Here is a 20122-nt window from a genome sequence, read left to right on the forward strand (position 1 = left end):
CACTTTTGAAAGCTCTGTTAATGGGTGCTGTCACCTGCCACAATGCCCTGAAGCTTTTTATACAGGCAAAGCAAGTTGGTCTCTCGTTAATAAAATTAATGGGCACAAATGTGGCATTAAAATGGGGGAAATGCCACTGGCAGAGGTGTTCCATCTCCTGGGACATTCTGTTTTTAAAGTCACTATTCTCAGGACAAGTTCACACGTACATCTTTGTGGTCAATTTCATTAGCACTGAGGTCATCTGTGTGAATTGCTTGTCCAAGGACACACTCAAAGAACAAAGATTTTATTATCCTTGATATCATACAATATAATGACACTTTTAATGGGGGCCGGACACAGATTCAGAAGGGAGTCACTATAACATACTGAGAGTTAGAGGATTATTCACACGTAAACCAGTCCTTAGATTCAGAAGACTATGAAAAGTGATGGACTGATTAAGGAAGCTCACATTCAATTCCTGAAAAGTTTTTCTTAAACTGGTTCTGCTGCATAATCCAAAGCATGTTTCTTTAAAAGTAAGTTTAGTATGATAGTCTTGAAACCTATTTACGTCTGGAGAGCCTTGCCAGTTCAAATCCGCAAGATGGGATGAGCTCCCGTCTGTCAGCTCTAGCTTGCAGGGACATGAGAGAAGCCTCCCAGCAGGATGGTAACACATCCAGGCATCCCCTGGGCAACATCTCTGTAGATGGCCAATTCTCTCACACCAGAAGCGACTTGCAGTATGTTCTCAAGTTGCTTCTGACACGATTTAAAAAATAAAAATATGGAAAGCCAGCATGATATAGCAGTTTTACCACTGGATAACAACCCTGAATGAAGACCAGGATTCAAATCCCTGCTTGACTATAGAAGGGCAATGGATTTTTTATACTGTGTCAGAAGCGATTTGAGAACATACTGAAAGTCACTTCTGGTGTGAGAGAATTGGCTGTCTACAAAGACGTTGCCCAGGAGATGCCCGGATATGTTACCATCCCGGTGGGATGCTTCTCTCATGTTTCCGCAAGCTAGAGCTGACAGATGGGAGCTCTCCCCATCTCGCGGATTCAAACCGGCAACCTTCAGGTCAGCAACCCAACCTTTAGGTCAGCAGTCCAGCTGGCACAAGGGTTTCAGGCATTGCACCATTAGATGATCTTAGGCAAATCACATGCTCTCAGCCTCAAAAGAAGGCAATGGGGGAAAAAAACATTTGAGGAAACCCTGCTAAGGAAACCCTATAATAGGTTTGCCTTAGGTTTGCCATAAATCAGAAATGACTTGGAAGATACATGACAACAACAAATATAGTTCGTGAGGTTTACTTCCTTGTAAATATGCCTATCATTACCTCTTTAGCCAATTGTCATTTTTTTCCTTGTCTAGCTGATATGATCTTGGGAAGTGAGCTGAAATCCACAAAAAAGCATGTCATATAAAACTTGTTAGTTTTTAAAATGTCACAAGGATGGTTGCTGGTGTTTCTACCTTAAGGCTTGTTAATGAGGGTTAAAAAATATCATACACGCAGCCCATCAAGCTCTATCGGAAAAGTTGGGTGGGGATAAAGGAAATGGTTAATAACTGGCAACTAGAGCATGCAGTCCCTAAGCTGAAATTTGCTAAGGGTTGGTTTGTGTGTGCCAATCATCCCCTGGTGACTACAACCTCAAGGGATGAATATATACCTATAAAGGTGTACAGGTTACATACATTCCAGACCAAATCTTCACAGTGTTCAAAGTAATCTCGGATGGATAAATAAAAGGCATTAGTAGACATAGGAAATCTCCTAAAATCATTTTTGACCGATAGCTTTATTAGGCCAACCAATAGGAAAGATTTGGACCTGGTTACAAGAAGTCCAAATTCCTTTGTCAGGCAAAATACTACCAATGAACAGGAGAAATAGGGGCATCTTACATTTTTGTCTGCCAAAAATCAAATGACAACATGTCAAGTGATGAACAAACACAGCTTTTTTTTTTTTCGTATCAGGAGCAACTTGAGAAACTGCAAGTCGCTTCTGGTGTGAGAGAATTGGCCGTCTGCAAGGACATTGCCCAGGGGATGCCTAGATGTTTGATGTTTTTTACCATCCTTGTGGGATGCTTCTCTCATGTCCCCACATGGGGAGCTGGAGCTGACAGAGGGAGCTCATCCGCGCTCTCCTCGGATTCGAACTGGCAACCTTCAGGTCAGCAACCCAACCTTCAAGTTAGCAGTCCTGCCGGCACAAGGGTTTTACCTCATTGCAACACCGGCACAGGTGAATTGGTCCTTGTAAATCAGATGCTGTGCCATGAATATAGAAAGCCCTCCACATTTGCAGTTTTGACTTTTGTGGATTTGATGATTTGATTTGAATTGTTCTCTCTAGCAATTTCTAGGTCTTCCAGTGTGACTCCATGGTCAACTTCTTCCAGTTACGCTAGAAATTTCTAAAGAGGAAACTTCCCTAGGAACCTCTGGGTCTTCCATTGCGATTCTATGGCCAGCTTGCAATAGAGATTGACTGTAGAGTTATGCCGGAAGACCGAGAATTTCCTAAAGAGGTGTTTTTGTGAATAAAAAAATTAGCAATTTCTTAATTTGTGTGTTTTTTTTTTAACTTACATAGTGGTCCTATGCCCTAACCCAAGTGAATGTGGACTATATTTTGTCATGATAGTTTTCTCTCACTGCAAAATGTCATTATCTTTATTTGGCCTTTACACCTTCATGCCTTAGGCAACACGTAAGATGTTTTACACCCTATTTATCAGGATGCAATCTTTGTCATTCTAGTCTTTTACATTTTAACTTGGTTAACCTGGTCAGCATTCCAGCATACCGCATGAATGTGTGTGCAAATGCATAATATATGTTGCCTATGGCTTTCTGAGTCAGCACAAAACACCTGAGGAAGTAGGGTGTATCTCGGAAAGGTCTTGCCACAACAAACAAATACCTACAGTAACCTAGGAGTCATGTGCTGGGGTTGCCTGGGCTTTTTCTCTGCAACTTTTTGCTTTCCTGGAATTTCACCTGCTTCAAATCTACACCCTCAGATGCTCCCCTCTTCTCCTCTTTGATGGGGTTGAACTGGAGCACCTCTCCGCAGGAAAATGCTTAGTTTTCTTTTGTCATGAATATTCAGATCTCTCTCAGCTCGGCCTCTATTTGCTCCTGTTTACTTTAGACAGGAGTGGCCCCGTCTCCAGTTAACCTTGACATACAGAGAGAAAGAAAGAGAGAGAGAGAGGGAGGGAGGGAGACACACAGAGAGAAAGGTGCAGCAGGAACAGGTATGTGGCACCTCGACACACCTGTGATGTGAAAACCGCTTTGCTACCGGTTACAGGAGAGGAACCTGCTCATTTTGCCACAGAGATCTACCCCATCGTCCGGTTTCCATCCCACCTGTTCTTCATGTTGGTCTTTGCCCACAACGGCTGAACATACAATCCGGTGGTGGAACAAAGTTTAGAAGCCCCAGGGAACAGGTATGTTGGTAAAAGCACTCTTGCGGCAACCGGGAAGGGGTGTCAGGAGGGAAACTTGAACCACTGCCTGGAGTCTTGTGCCTCAGTACCACCACGGCAAATGTTTTATTGATCAGTCCAACAGATGGAAAGCCTGAAACCAATGTATTGGAGTGGGCAGAGTTAAGTATCGAGCTGTGTAAGATCAGAGCTTCAGAAAGTGGCTTGGTGGATTACCACCCCTCAGGTGTTGAGCTACCTGGTCTAATATTTAAGCTGGTTAGGAATGCTAGTACAAAAAATGTACTAATCCAAAGTCTGGAAGAGACTGTTTCTCATTTTTTCTGGATTTGGAATGGCACTATGTTGGTTTGGACAGGATGTATCTTCTCAGCATAATCTGATTTACTGCCTTGCTGTGAGGATTCAGGTAAGGACAGCCGGCAAGATATGTTTGAGACAGGATGGAAAATGAGAATGTGTGAGAAGCAACTAAATTGTTAATAGTGTTTTTCCTGTACTGTAGAATCAGATTAATGAAGGTACAATAGAGTCTCACTTATCCAACACTCGCTTATCCAACATTCTGGATTATCCAACACATTTTTGTAGTCAATGTTTTCAATATATCATGATATTTTGGTGCTAAATTCATAAATACAGTAATTACTACATAGCATTACTGCATATTGAACTACTTTTTCTGCCAAATTTGTTGTCTAACATGATGTTTTGGTGCTTCATTTGTAAAATCATAACCTTATTTGATGTTTAATAGGCTTTTCCTTAATGCCTCCTTATTATCCAACATATGCGCTTATCCAACATTCTGCCGGCCCGTTTATGTTGGATAAGTGAGACTCTACTGTATATCTTTCTAATCCTGAGTTCCTCATATGCGTGAAGTAGAGCTATTTGAATCCACAGGTTTATCCCATGTGTCCATGCTTTATGCATCACGTACACTTAAAATGCTCTAAATAAAATCACGGTGGTAAGGCTCTTCAGGAACAATTCCTACAATATGCATTTAAAGTTGCCAGTTTTGCCTGGTCCACATATTAAAAGTATAGCTGCTGGTCATTTATTGTACAGAATACAGATATCTTTTCCTTACTAGGATACTTTTGTGGCAACTGTTCCCCAACTGTTCACAATGCGATCTTTTGAACAGAGAAAAATGCCATTTTCTCCATGTCTATGATGATTACTTGATTGCCATAATCCCCTTTTAGAATGGCAGAAAGTTCCGCAAAGCTGAAAAATTTACTTTTCTGGACAACCCATCCTTGAACATATTGGTCATACTGGCTGGGAAATTCATAGAATCACAGAGCTGGAAGAGATCTCGTAGGCCATCCAGTCCAACCCACTGCCAAGAAGCAATTCCGGGAACTGTAGTCCAAATAAACAACTTTCCCAAACCATTTTTGCTTAGGAGGCTCCAATATGCTGCTCTGATCTTCTTAAAAGAATTGTGGGATATTTGCAATATATAAATGTTGGGTTAGAGAACTGGTGTTTTGAGTGCTGGACTAGACCGTCAAGAGACCAGGGTTCAAACCTCCTGGATGACCTTGGGCAAGTCACTCTTTCTCAGCCTTTGAGGAAGGCAATGGCAAATCTCCTCCGAATAAGTCTGAAGAATACCGACAGCTGCAATTGAACATTATCTGATGAGTTGCTATATGATTCACCCCTTGTCTATACTGAACAGTTTACCCCGTTTGAAAATGATATAATCATCATAGTCTCTAACTTAGGAACATTAGATGTGGTGTTTCCATGAAGGGACTATAGCAGCATGCCCAAACAGATACCTCCAGATATGGTAGATCATCACTCTCATCATTCCCATCCATCACTGGTTAGAGCCAATGGGAGTTGGGGAAAGAAAGACTGGAGTATCTAGCTGACGAATTAATGGAAGATTACTAAAAATGTGAATTCCATCCCACCTAGGGGAATAAGGGAGCTGAGATAGATAAACTCATTCCAGCCATCTCAGGGTCACATTGATACCTATAGTGTAGCTAGGCAAAGAGGGAAATCTCTATTAGTAGAGAGCTGGGAAGGAGATTGATGTCTGGCTGACCACTCTTGTCTTTGTCGGAATGATTTGCCAATTAATTCAAGTGTTTCACTCGTAGAGATAGCTTAGAAGAGTTACTTTTGGTGACTATACCTTCCACAATCCTCCAACCAGCAAGGGAAGCGAGTTTCGTATATCGAGGATTCTGAGAATTATAGTTTTTAGAAGACAATATTTCTAAATAAGGAGGAGGAAGGGTTTGGTCTTCAAGTTGTCTGTTCAGTGTGAACATCCAAATAAGCACACCCAGGAAGCAACCATAAAGTCAATCTGGTTACTATAGGGAGAGGTATTGATTTTCTATTTAAATCATTGTAACCATTTCTAAATTTGCATGCATACATATAAAGTAGCACATGCAAATTCTTTGGAAACCTGCATCCTCTTTTGTGGTGTGGCCACTGTCATCCTCATCCCTCCAGGAAGGGTTACCATGGGGAGGGAGATCCTAGTAGCTTCTGTCTAGAGACAGGATATCCAGTTTGTAAACACCTGCAGTATCCCTGAAAGATGCCCTTTGAACCTTTTCTCATCTGAAAAAGAAATTTCCCCAACTTTCCTTAATTGCTTGTTTTCGTACAGCTTGCTATTTGTTCCTACAAACAGACAGTACATACTTTTGAGGAAGGAGAATTCTATGAAATGATTGGGAAACCAATCCTAATACTTTTCAGGGAAAATTCAGTGATTTTTTGAAAACCTAGATCACTATTGGTGGATGAGTTTACCCCAAAGACAGCTGCCCTTCTGTGTTGCATTTCCTCTTGGTTGTGGAGCAATAATGGGGAGTAGAGCCTTATAAGGGACCCTTTCACACTATTTCACAACTATACCATTATTATCCCACTTTAACTGCCACCTACCTCTGTGTCCTCTCGACTCCTGACGCTTATAGTTTGGGAAAGCACTAAAGCTATGTGTTAGAGAACTCCTTCTTAAACTGTAGACATCAAGGTCTGCATGTGTCCCAGCCAGTTTACCAGCTGTTAGAATTTCTGGGAGTTGAAGGCCAAAACATCTGGGGACCCACAGGTTGAAAACCACTGCTTTAGGTGGTCACCATGGCACTTAAAGTGGAATCAGAATGTGATAATTGTATAACGTGAAAAGGCTCCTGAGTCCTGATTTTTTTGGACTCTATGCCCATTATTTGGATTCTTCCATTTTTTTCATGTCAGAAGCGACTTGAGAAACTGCAAGTCACTTCTGGTATGAGAGAATTGGCCGTCTGCAAGGATGTTGCCCAGGGGACGCCCGGATGTTTTACCATAATGTGGGAGACTTCTCTCATGGGAAGCTGGAGCTGACAGATAGGAACTCACCCCTCTCCCCAGATTCGAACTGCCAACCTTTTGGTCAGCAGTCCTGCCAGCACAAGGGTTTAACCCATAGTACCACCAGGGGCTCCATTCTTCCAAATGATGGGCATTATTAATCTGTTATTTGGATTATTTTATCCCCTAGAATAGATCCTCAAATATTTTGCAGTTCCATTAGAGTTTGACGTAGGGCACACTAATCTTTGTCAGTCAAGCTACTCAGTGTAGAAAAGGAGTCTTAGACACTAAAACCTTGAAAACCACTGTCCTGATCCAATACTTTAAGCATAAAGCAAGCATGAAGAACATCCAGTGACCATATAGTGCCTCCTCCAGACGTCAGAGTTGCACCTACTCCTCCCTGACACCCCACCCCAAAATTTAGAATGCTGTTGACTTTTAAAAGCCACATGCACCCTTAGGCAAGGTCACCACCTTGGCGATGGACATTTGCCACAATTTTGTACCTAGACTTGTTTCAGGTCCAGGAAAGTTTAGTTCTTGCTTTGAGACATGTCCTGTGTTGGGTCAACAACAACTTTTGGCACTTAGAAAAGCATCATCATCAACTGCAGACTACTTTAGCATCTTAAACTCAGTTTAAAGCAATTGAAGAAAGCTGAGAACAAAGTGGGGATTTGAGGAGGTAATAGAAACCGAGATATTTTAAAATAGCTGGAGAAGTAGGACAATCAGGAATTGGGATTGTTTTTACCAATTTTGGACAGTTTTCAGAATAAATTCTCACAGAGCTACTGCCACTTCCTATTTTTGATGTGAGCCTTTTCAGGTTAAGTTTAACTTGGACAAGGTTAAAAACTACTGGTCTCACAGTAGGGAACATAAATTAAGGAGACTAGAAAGATCCTAAACTCATATTTCCCTGGATGCCCCATATGTTACATCATCTTAAATGTAACACAGACCTAAAAGTGGCTTGTCCTACGTAGTGGACATAATGTGAACTACAATAGTATTTCTAAGCAGTCTATTAAAATACGAAAGGGTAATAATCCTTTGACGTAGCCACTTACTTACACATTACCCGAAAAAGAGGAAGAAAGAGTGCTGAGATTTGCACAATATTGGGATATGCTACCATATACATAGAATTAATTCCTACCATGTAAAATTGTAAAGAAAAAAATTACCTCTCTGTAGCAAGGAAGGTTGATTAGGGGTGCATCTACACTGTAGCATTAATGCAATTTGATACCACTTTATCTGCCATGGTTCAGTGCAATGGAATCATGGAAGTTATAGTTTTACAAGCTCTACCAAAGCATGCTAGTGCATCACTAAACTTTAACTCCCATGATTCCATAGCATTGAGCCATGGCTGTTAAACTGGTGTCAAACTACATTAACTTTACTGTGTATGCACCTGATTTATCTGTTATCCAGGTGCTTCCTGTGGATGGGCAGCTTCAGTTACCTGCACTCCCTCCTTTTGATTTTATTTCTCCTTAAAGAGGGCTTTGGCTGGCTAGTGTTTAAAACAGAGGGTACCTCCAGGAAGACAATAGCTTTGGCTGGCTAGTGTTTAAAACAGAGGGTACCTCCAGGAAGACAATAAAGCAGGATGTGTTATCTTGAAGGTTGTCCATCTTGAATAATTTCTTAACTACTTCCATAGTTGGTGCCTTGGCATTGGCAAGAGGTGCATGCATGCACACACAGAAACACATGCATACACTTCCTCTTATAGACATGCTTCTCTGTTTGCTTACAAACAGATTAAAAGTAAGAGCATGACGACGCCTTGAGCAAATACCTTCTGAGGCTCTGATAGAAGCCGCTTCAACCCAAGTCAGAAGTTGGCTTTGGACCAAGAAACCTCACGGTGATTTCTGAGATAAGACTTACCTCACTCCTGTGGCAAGGTCAAGTATTGCGGCCTATCACAAAGAGCATCGAAAAGTCTGTGGGTTTGGTTATTTGAAACTACAATTCCCAGAATCTCTCAGCTATCTGGAAGAGAAAAAAAGAATCACAATTTCTTTGCTCTGGACTCATAGTCAACTCTGGTACTGGCACAGTTATACTGCCAGTCAATCTAGATTTTTAAAATCATGTCAGAAGCGACTTGAGAACACACTGAAAGTCGTTTCTTGTGAGAGAGAATTGTCCTTCTACCGAGACATTGCCCAGGGGATGCCTGGATGTGTTACTATCCTGCTGGGAGACCTCTCAAGTCCCTGCAAGCTAGAACTGACAGACGGGAGCTCATCCTGTCTTGTCTCGCAGATTCGAACTGCCAACCTTCAGGTCAGCAACCCAACCGTCAAGGCAGCAGTTCAGCTGGCACAAGGGTTTAACCCATTGCTTCACTGCTTCTTAATCCAGAAATAGGGTTTAGGGACACACTCTCCTGTCAGTAGGAATGTCAATATGTACTTTCCAAAACAAAATATTTGTATTGGGGTTGGGAATATTGGGCTTCATGTTATTGTTTTGTAAAATTAAAACTGTCATGTGGACAATTTTAATGTGTTTCCCCTTCACCAGCTACAATAGAAGTGAAGTTGTGCTATGGGTATTGAAAGTAGTCATCTAAGATCTACTTGAAGGACTACTTTCAACAATAATTGTGTGAATGTGTAGCCCCATAATCTTGGGCAGTTGCCTGTTCTGACTGATGAATTTCAAGTTTTCATGCACCAAAATTGTAAGGTTGTTCAGCTGACTTGTGTACAGTTTCTCAGTAATAACTCACTAGCGTGACCACATATTCTTACTTGGCCACATGTATGTTAGTTTTCCTCTGTGACATGTTGGAAAGTATGAAATTGGGTTTGGGAATGGTAAGCATGAAATTCAGAATCTAGACCCACTAGATGAAGAGGAAAGAGTGAATCCAATTCATAAGATGCTAGCAATAACAGATTTGGTCTTCCTTCTCTCCAGGGCTGACAAGTCCTTCTCTGTTCACCATGGCAGAAAACAATTATAGCTGGTGGAAGTTGACTTTTCTCCGGAAGAAGAAATCCACTCCCAAGGTGCTGTATGAAAGCCCTGACATCTATCCTGTTGCTAATAATGAAAACCAACAAGAAGGGATGCGAGCAGATGGTGGCAGCGACGCAAACAGTCAGCAGGAATTCAATGCCCGGCTGGAGAAGATTGTGGACAAAAGCACCAAAGGCAAACACGTCAAGGTCTCCAATTCCGGGCGCTTCAAGGAAAAGAAGAAAGTCAGGGCCACGTTGTCGGAAAACCCCAACTTTTTTGCTGGCAATGACCGGGATGAGAAATGATGGGCGAATGAAGGAGGTGCCCATTCATTACCCTTGGTGGTTATTTGGAGACGCTTCTCTGACCCTGAGAAGCCGACTGTGAATCAATTCCATTACATTTGCAAATGAAGTTAACGAGAGGCCTGTCTGGGGCTCCAGGATTAGGTCCCGATTTTCACATGAAGAGTGGAGGTTCAGAGGGAAATGAACTTTATTATTGTTATTGTTCTTTACTTTTTTTAATTTAAGGAATAAAAAGAATATTTACATGAAATGCAAACCTGCTGCATAGTTAGCAGTGGAAAAATGAAAAGCGGAATGCGTGAGAGGACATTTGCAGAACTGCTTCATATTAACCCTGCCAGACCAGACAAGGTCACTCATCTTGGGTCGCAAATGCTGGGAAGTGGCACCAAGAGGGAGAAGGTGGTGTGCCATTGAGCCACCTTTGTCCTACCTCTCCTATAAAATATTTTAATAAAGGTAGGCTATTAGTGCAACAGAAAGCTGGACTGAGACTATTTGCCACCTGAAGCAGAGCAGTGAGTGAAATGATCTCCCTTCCCTGCACCCCAAGTCAAATCAAGTTCCATAGTTCCAAAGCCAACCAAACCCATAGCCTCTGCCTGTCCCTATTTGGCACAAATGGTGTCAATTAATCCTCTTTCACCACACTTTTTCAGATTATTTAAAAATGCTCATTTTTGCCTCCTCCTGCTCACATTTCTCCCCTTTGCCCGCAGCTTATTTCAATTGCTACAAACTGAGTCCAAAGTGAAAAACAAAACAATTTCCACTCAACTAATTCATCAGGATGAGAGGAGCAGGTGGAATCTAACATTTCCCTATAAGCTCTGAAAAAATTACGCAGCCTTTCCTAGCTTGTGTATTCTTCCTCATTTATAATATTTGCTATTTTGACCATACTCTGATCTGCTCGACAACAAGTGTCTTGGTTTTCATCTGCTAAATGTTGGAGGTCATGGATGATTAGATTCAGAGATTAACAGGGGTGTATATGGACTACATATTGTGTAACTAGCTACAAAGCAATCCATAACATCTGTATAATGCGCCCCGTATAACTCCGTTTATTATGATTACAACCAAGTTTGACTACAAAACTGGTTCTTTTGTTCCCTTCATTTGGGAAATTATATGCCTCTTGCCTTCCTTGGCCCCCTCAAAGGCTTTCATAAAGGGAATCAGGGTGTTGCTTGGAACAGGGCAGTAGAATCAGGACCGAGATATTTTGCCATTTGAGGTGGAGCACTAAATGACATCCCCACTGCCCAATTCAAGGTCCATAGTTTCCAGAGCAAGTCATTTTGGCACATGAGGATGAAGTACTCAAGTATTGGGGAGAAGTACAAGTACTTCTCCCCAATCCTGGCAATAAAAATACAATATGATAATAAGCAATACAGATAGGCAACAATTTGATACCCTTTCATGACATCCATAATCTGCCTATTGGTGGGGTTGACTCATAAGTAACAACCCCGATGCTTTCCCTTAGGGTGGGATTTGTTCATGCTAGCCAAAATTGCTGTACTTCAGAGATGAGAAATTGTTTGTCTCTAGCGCAAATTGAACATTAAACCTCAAGGAGGAAGGATTTTCTCTGCCATGTGCCAGGGCTCACTAGTTTTGAATCTTCAGGGACCTCTTATTCTTAATACTGCATATTTTTGTGACACAGAGGATAGGATTAATTTTTTGGACAAGGACAGGAGTTTTGGTGGCAGGTAGATGTCCCTTCTATGTCCCTTCTAAGGAGAGCTAGACTAAAGTGAGACTGGGGATATATAGCCATCTTCTGGACTACAACTCCCATTAAGTATCACCAATGACTCTATTGGCCAGGACTAATGGGAGTTGCACTTCAAAAGCGTCTGGAAGGTCATGCATTCTCCAAGCCTGGACTAGAGGATATTTTGAGTCTGCATTTCTGGTTAAATCCTATTGAAATATATGAGCAGAAGGATTTTCAACTCTGTCCTGAGGTGCATGCCTAAAGCTTCACCCAAACTTGTGGCAAACTTTTGTATTAGTCCTGACTCTCATCTGTTAAAATGTAGGAAAGATCTGATAAAGCTGCTGTTTGTTTCACACACTGAATTCAAGGTTGTCCTTTTCTCACATTCAGTTCAGTCACCTCCAAGCCAATTCCAGCCAACTCAGCCTGGCAAGCCAAGTGAACTTTCACTGCAAAGAATTGTATTAATAACTCAACCATGTGCTTGTAAAAAAGCTGCAGTTTTGCTGTACTTTGCACTCCTGTTTTCCTAAGCCTTGTAGCTATTTACATTTCTAATGTCCCAACTGTTGTTCCATATGGTCCAGTTACCAAAAGGAAGGAAAAAACAAAAACAAAACATAAATAGCCAGTGTGGTGTAATGCTTTGAGGGTTGGGCCAGAACTCTGGTGACCTGGGTTTGAATCCGCACTTGACCATGGCTACTCATTGGGTGACCTTGGGCAAGTCACACTCTCAGAGGAAGGTAAAGGCAATGACAAACCTCTTCTCAACAAATATTTCCACAAAAACCCTGTGATGGACGCTTCTTAGGGTCATCATGAGTCAGAAACAACTTAAAGTCGCATAACAATGTATGTGTGCATATGAATATGTGTGTCTATGGATATGATTGCTCACCTCACCAGATGAATTATTGCAGTCTTAAGGGTTTACTGCCATCCTGACTAGATCTTAGAAAAAATATTTTGGATTACACTGCCAACTCCCTTGCTGGATTTGAGATTCTGGGAATTGTGCTCCAACATCCCCTCCTTTCCTAAGCTCTCTTCATGGTCACAACTGACTCTTGCCCAACAAGGGCCAAAAACCTGCGGCTTTCCTGATGTTGATAAATTCTGCTACACCAGAATGAATGTGTGAGAAACCGCATGTCACTTCTGGTGTGAGAGAATTGGCCAACTGCAAGGACGTTGCCCAGGGGACTCCTGGATGTTTGATGTTTTACCATCCAGTGGGAGGTTTCTCTCATGTCCCCGCACAGGGAGCTAGAGCTGACAGACAGGAGCTCACCCTGCTCCCCAGATTCAAACTTCCTACCTTTGGGTCAGCAGAACTGCCAGCACAAGGGTTTAACCCACTGCGCCACCAGAGGCTCAATAATGCATGACTGATGATCAAGGATGATGGGAGTTGAAATCTAAGAATATGTATAAGCCTCGCTCCACAGCCCTTTCTAGATTTGAGACAGAAAAAAATGAACAGCCTGATTGATAGGTTTGTCCCCACCCTTCCCCAGTTTAGCAAGGTTGCTGGGCTTTCTCCTGCCTGCTGCAAAACATTAAAAAGAATCATTACTGTATACTGGAAGTCCCAAGGCTGGTTCATCCAGTGTAAATTTTTTCTGCAACTAGGTGTGGGGTGTCTCAAATTAGATCAAAGTCACAGAGGGAAGGGATGTATAATTCTGATCCCTGTAGAAGGGATGCAATCCAATGCCTTCAGGCCAGAGAGAGAAAAACTTACAGAAACAATATAGAGGCATGTATGATTGGGGTTATGGTGCCGAGGAAAGGGGATTGGCTCCCCTGCTGCTGTGTCATAGCCTTATCCAAATTGGAATTTGCTATAGATCCATTTTGAGGAAGAAAATTATGTGAGAAGCAGATCTTAGCAAAGTTCTCCCACTAAAACATCTGGTTTTCTCTTAAATGGCACATACAACAGAGAAAGATCTCCAATTCATTGTACTTCCAATACTTGCAACAAAGGTCTATTGATAACCCAACCATTCTGATGAGATGTATATAGATTAGGTGGTATAGATGAAACATAATTACATTTCTGTCTGTCAACAACAATACAGTACAGATACATTTCTTTCTGTGTATATTTTAAATTAAGACTTCCTCCATACCCCTCCCAGTTGTGACTTTGACTATATATATATATTAAAGTGCTCTTACTGTATGGACAAAAAGTGTAATTCAAGTCAGAGTAATAAACTTTAACTACCAACTATTTACCCAGACCTCATCTGAGATGCTTAGGATCAGAAGTGCTTTGGATTTAGGATTTAGGAATATTTGCTGATACAAAATGAGACATCTTGGAGATAGGACGCTAGTTACACATGAAATTAATTTGTGTTTCATATATATCTCATACTCATAGCATGCAGGAAATTTGATAAACAATATATTTTTAAATAATTTTAGTCATGAAACCAAGTTTGCAAACACTGAACTATCAGGATGCAAAGGTGTCAGTTAACAATTTTGTGGTGTTTTGGTTTGGTGTATTTGACCTGTACTTTGTTTGGAATGTGAAGCCTTCGTTCTTGAACACACTAAGTATCAGGGTGTCTGAGCATTCACAGAATGCCTCTCCAGCAATGAATAAGCTCAAATAAATATGTCTGGGTAGGAACGAAAAGAAGTGCCAAGGCTACAGAGTAGGTCTTTCTGCCCCAGCAATTTTTAAAAAACTGTCTATCTGTCTTTATCTACCAAGGCTTGCTAGGATACTTATCCAGAAGTTGTTTTTACATCATATTTCCGCTAAGTGAACCCTCTCTTGATCATGTGCAGAGTGTTCTCCCTTGATCATAGACCAGAGCTATTAGAAGCTAGCATTTCAAAGGCAAATGCTTGTGGCTAGTCAGTCTTTTGATTTTTCAGACATCTTCCAATGAATAGGGGAATCTAGGATGAGGTTCTCATGGGTCAGGAGAGGCAGCCCATTCCTCTTGTATAGTGAATTTTAGTAAAATGTATATATGTATATCTGTTTGGATGTGTATACACACAAAGAGAGATAAACTTCCTGGTGGATTATGTTCCATGTCTATGTAGGGTGGGATATGTTTAGAGGTTTACTTGCTTTGCTTGTTATATTTAGAACCTCCACCTTCCGCCTTCAAACTCCGATTTTCTCCCCACTTTTCACTAACAACAACCCTGAGAAGTAGGTTAGAGTGAGAAAGTGACTTGCCCAAGGTTACCCACTAAATTTCATGACTCAGTGGGGATTAACATCTGAATCTCCCAAATCTCAGTCTAACCACCACACTGATTCTATATTTAGTACAGTAGTGACAGTAGTATCTAATACCAAAATACCTTGGCTCAGCCCTGCTGTGTTCAAATGTAAAACCTTTATAACTGTGCATATAGAAAGAGTGGGGCGGAAGGGATCAGACAATAAATATATTGTGGTTAGAAACTCCCTTATTCCCTCCCTCCCCGCTCTATAGTTCTTTCATAATCTGAGAGCATTTACAGCAGAGGTGGAAATAATATGCCTTTCCAAATGCAGTTGGACTACAACTCCCAACATTTTTCACCACTAGATCCACTGACTAGGTCTATTGGGGCTTCCAATTTAACAATACCCAGGGCCCATTCACTCTACACAATTATAGCACCATGTTGACACTCTATCTGCCATGGTCGAATCATATAGGACCATGTGATTTGGCCAGAGGTTTGATATAGTTATCTTGGAGGACATAGAAATTCCTAGTAAAAAGGTAGAGGTTTTCCCCTGACATTAAGTCCAGTTGTGTCTAACTCTGAGGGCTGGTGCTCATCTCCATTTCTAAGCCGAAGAGCCGGCGTTGTCCGTAGACATCTCCAAGGTCATGTGGCTGGCATGACTGCATGGAGCGCCGTTATCTATTGATAGGTAGCGGTACCTATTGATCTACTCACATTTTCATGTTTTCGAACTGCTAGGTTGGCAGAAGCTGGGGCTGACAGCAGCCGCTCACTCCGCTCCCCAGATTTGAACCTGCGACCTCTTGGTCGGCAAGTTCAGCAGCTCAGCGCTGAAATTCTTAGAGATGTGTTATTGCTAATTAAAACAACATCGCATTTTAAATTCACAGTTTTTCTACTTTTGTTGAGGTCTTGCACGCCTAACTCCTTCAAAAATGGAAGGCCTACTGCATATGGTTGTGAAAACTGGGCAGTGAAGAAAGCGGATAGGAAGAGTTCATTTGAAACAGAGTGCTGGAATGCCTTGTGGGACTGGCCAAAAGACATATCAAGGGTCCAAGATAAAATCAAACTCAAAGACTTCTTGGAAAACAAATTGACTAAACTGAGGCTATTGCACTTTGGGCATACAATGAGATGAGATGACTCGGTGCATCTACACTGTAGAATACAGTTTGACCCACTTTAATGCCATGGCTCAATGCTATGAAATCATGTCAACTGTAGTTTTACAAGGCTTTTAGCCTTCTTGGCAGAAGAGTGTCTCACCAAACCACAAATCCCAGGATCACACAGCATTTAGCCATGGCAATAAAAATGGTGTCAAACTGCATTTATTTTATAGTGCAGATTCATCCTCAATAGAAACGACAATTCCAGGTAAAGAGAAAGGCAGTAGGAAAAGAGGAAGATGTTCATAGGATCACCATAAACTGACATGATGGAAATTAACAGCAATGCTGACATAAGAACAGCCATATGTTAAGACAAGAAGGCAGTGGGATGATGAAATTTATCACAGCCAAGCAACAGACTTGGCTTTATAAAAAGACATTTCCTGTTCACTTTTTACTGAAAGGAGACTATATTCCCAGCATGTAGGTGGACTCTCAGTTGATGACAAAAGAACATCTTGTGTTCTGTTTTGGTAACAAACAATAAAGAGAGAGTCAGTTGCAGGAAATACAGTTCCCTTTGGGCAAACTTTGGATAGGCTTGTCTGCGTGTGTGAGAACTGGACACAAAGCACGGCTCCATACAATGCAACCTTTCTTTGTATCCAAAAGGCCCTGTGCTTTATTTCTGTTCAATTTCAAAGCCGACTACACCCATCCCTTTAAAAAACAGAGAGAGCTGGTCCTGCATTAAATCAACAATAACAAAAGGGCTTTTCAGCCAGATCCATTCTATACACATCCCAAACCCCTCCACCTACCTTTGATTTCTCATTATATAGGTAATAGGCAAAACAATGACCTCTTGACTATGGGTTATCACAAGTGGAAAACACTGGAATGAAATACAAGTAGATAGTAGATAGATAGGGGACTTTTGTAAGGTACAAGTTACAGCTGTGCTCCAGATCTTTACCCTAAATTTCCTATTTCCAAATCCATAAATTTCACTTAGCAGTTAAAGATACTCAGTTCATGCTCGGGGACATACTCATCTTTATTAGTACCTGTAGCACCTCTGAGGTTTTAGCTGGTTTGTGCTACACTTGGGCTTAATGGGTTAACAAATTTTGAAGTGCTTCAAAGTAGCCAACCCTAGTAAATCCAAAGGAGGAGGCAGATGTGTTGATCGATATGGTCTATAATATTGTATAAGTGTATTATATTAGTTTGCTGGCAGGCATACACACCCCTCTCCAAAGATCAGAAGTTCATTGCATAATCATCATTTGATTAGGATCAGCTCACATTCCCATAACAATGAGCTGCCAAAGGTCAACGTAGTAAAGCTAGTATGAGCTAGTGGTTGTCCTAGGATAGTAAGGGCTTAAATACCCCAAAGGCACCATATTGCATCTGATCCTTGATGCTAATCAGGGTCACACCTGTTGAATACTTGGATGGGAGACCGCCAAAGCATAGCAGGTGCTGTTGGTTTTGTTTCAGAGGAACTAGAAGACCTCTGAGAGTTCCTTGCCTAAGAAAACTCTATGAGATTTATGGGGTCACTATAAATCAACAAGTAATCTGAAGGCACACACAAACACATGGATTTTGGGAGACTAGGGTTCGAATCTTGACTTAAGCACGGAAACCCATTGGGAGTGTGTGGGTAAGTCATTTAGTCTCAACCCCAGAGAAAGACAATGGCAAACCTCTAAATAAACCTTGTAGAAAAAACCTTATTATTGGTTCTTTTGAGGGGAAACATGACTCAGAAACGACTTGAGCACAACAAACGGCAGTGTAGCAGTAAGCAGACCACACTTCGTCCAGAGACCAAAAAGTGCAAGAAAGGCATAGACTGGAAAATAACCTCTCCTGAAACAGCATAAGATCACCAGCTGAAGATTTGCCAGGAATTTAATTTTCCCCCAGTACCAAGGAGAAACACTTTTTCTCAAAGTCAACAAACCAGTTCTAGCAGCTTTCATATCCACTGGTCCTTTGTAAAGCTAAATGCCCATTCAAGTCAGAGGCTGCTCATGACAATAGACACAATAGGATCTACAGAACAGTGGGACAACTAAAGTGTGCAAAATACATTAGATAAGCTTTCAAAGATTCACTGGCTTCTTCAGGCAGAGGATAAAAATCATGGAGAATAAAAATTATATCAAAGCAGGTAGAGGGCACTCCCTTTCTTGTGCATGTGGTGATTGGGGACAAAGGGATGTGAAACTTTATTGCCTGCCTTTTATTGTATTCTGTCCTCACATGTCTAAGGTGGACGGCCCGCTGCCAGCATTTAGATTCTTCCAAAACTTAACTGACGACAGAAATAATATCTGAAATAAAATGGAGATCAGTGACTCTAAAATTGTGTGCATCAACACTGTAGAATTAATGCAGTTTGACATCAGTTTAACTGCCATGGCCCAATGGTATGTTATCGTGGGAGTTGTACTTTTACAAAGCCTTTAGCCTTCTCTGCCAGAGTGGTGCCTCACTAAACTATAAATCCCAGTTCCATAGCATTGAGCCTGGACAGTTAAAGCAATGCCAAACCGCATTAATTTTATAGTGTCTGCACCACTGTCCCTTTTCTTCTCTTGTATAATTTTATTATTGTAGATGAGATTCAGAAGTTGGCAATGGCAAAGCACCTGAGTATTCATTGACTAAGAAAACTCTATTAAATTTCCTTGTATCGCCATAAGTCAACAGGTGACTTGAAAACAAACACATAAAGATTTAGGCTCAAGGTTATTACTTGAGCAGGGATATGAAGATGGATCTGTATCTTACAATCATATCTCACAGCCTTTGAGTTTCTTTGGAATGTTACCCCAAGCAGAGCTAGGAAAGGTCGTTTGGAAAGGATGACACATCTCAGAATCTGAGTCAGTTCTAGAAATTAAAATTGCAAACATCTAAAATTTGTAGTGTTTTTTTTAAAAAACAAAAACAAAACAAAACTCTATGCCAAGATAAAATAGAAAAGCTGGGATTGCAACTTGGAACTTATTTCCAATCCCTAGTGTAGGAAATATGGTGTGTAGGGTCTGGTTTTGATTGCTTTCAGGCAAAGCTGTTCTGCACAAAGCTGGGAAACTCCTGTCCCACTTGTTTTGCTTTGCAAACATGGTTTACTTCAACCTTCAGAAAATGACAGCACAAAGCACTGCTTGAAGTAAGGAAACTGAATGTGTTCTGTATGCATTCCACAAATGAGTGTTTGCAAGCCTGCTGGGGACTCTTCCAGCCTTTAGGGAATCCCATTCTCTTAAGTGAACTGCCCCAGGAGAGCCTGACCCCTGATGATTGAACAAGGGACTGATGACTGAGAAGGCAAATATGCACCAGGAGCTGAGAAAGGTCAAAAAGTTATCAAGGCTGCAGTTTCACTGGGACGCAACCCAAGAACTCAACCGAGAGTAAACCGATACTTAGGCTGCACACCGGAAAAGGCTTTCCTCCTAGCTCCTCCTGGTGGAAAGTGGATGTACAACAAACACTTCCAAATGATGGAAAAATAACAAATAATAAAAGAATGGGATAGTTGTGTTGTTGAAACTTTCATGGCCGGAATCACTGGGTTGCTGTGAGTTTCCCGGGCTGTATGGTTATGTTCCAGAAGTATTTCCTGATGTTTCACCCACATCTATGGCAGGCATCCTCAGAGGTTGTGAGGTCTGTTGGAAAATAGGCAAGTGGGGATTTATATATCTGTGGAATGTCCAGGGTGGGAAAAAGAACTCTTGTCTGTTTGAGACAAGTGTGAATGCTAAAATTGGCCACCTTGATTAGCACTGAATAGCTTTGCAGCTTCAAAGCCTGGCTGCTTCCTGCCTAGGGAATCCCATAGCACAGCATTTGATGAACTAACCTGGACACAGCATATTATTTGGGAACACAGAAATGTTG

General features: G+C 41.4%; 1 protein-coding gene across 4 annotated transcripts; it reads left to right on the forward strand.

The window, feature by feature from the left end:
• Positions 1 to 2938: 2938 nt before the first annotated feature.
• Positions 2939 to 12486, forward strand: prr15l (proline rich 15 like). 4 transcript variants are annotated; one of them, XM_062984142.1, is made up of 3 exons: positions 2939 to 3476; positions 8603 to 8749; positions 9774 to 12486. In XM_062984142.1, exon 3 carries the CDS (start codon positions 9800 to 9802, stop codon positions 10121 to 10123), a length of 324 nt encoding a protein of 107 aa, XP_062840212.1. In that variant the 5' UTR covers positions 2939 to 3476; positions 8603 to 8749; positions 9774 to 9799; the 3' UTR covers positions 10124 to 12486. The 4 variants fall into 4 exon arrangements, with proteins under 4 accessions (XP_062840212.1, XP_062840213.1, XP_003222537.1 ...); XM_062984143.1 differs by having other exon boundaries at positions 8603 to 8709; XM_003222489.4 differs by lacking the exon at positions 8603 to 8749 and having other exon boundaries at positions 2944 to 3476.
• The last annotated feature ends 7636 nt before the right edge of the window (positions 12487 to 20122 follow it).

This window comes from Anolis carolinensis, chromosome 6, assembly GCF_035594765.1.
Source record: "Anolis carolinensis isolate JA03-04 chromosome 6, rAnoCar3.1.pri, whole genome shotgun sequence".
NCBI lineage: Eukaryota > Metazoa > Chordata > Lepidosauria > Squamata > Dactyloidae > Anolis > Anolis carolinensis.

Bases quoted from the DNA above. Each gene is read 5' to 3' on its own strand.
- prr15l (XM_062984142.1), top strand. From the start codon at position 9,800: ATGGCAGAAAACAATTATAGCTGGTGGAAGTTGACTTTTCTCCGGAAG.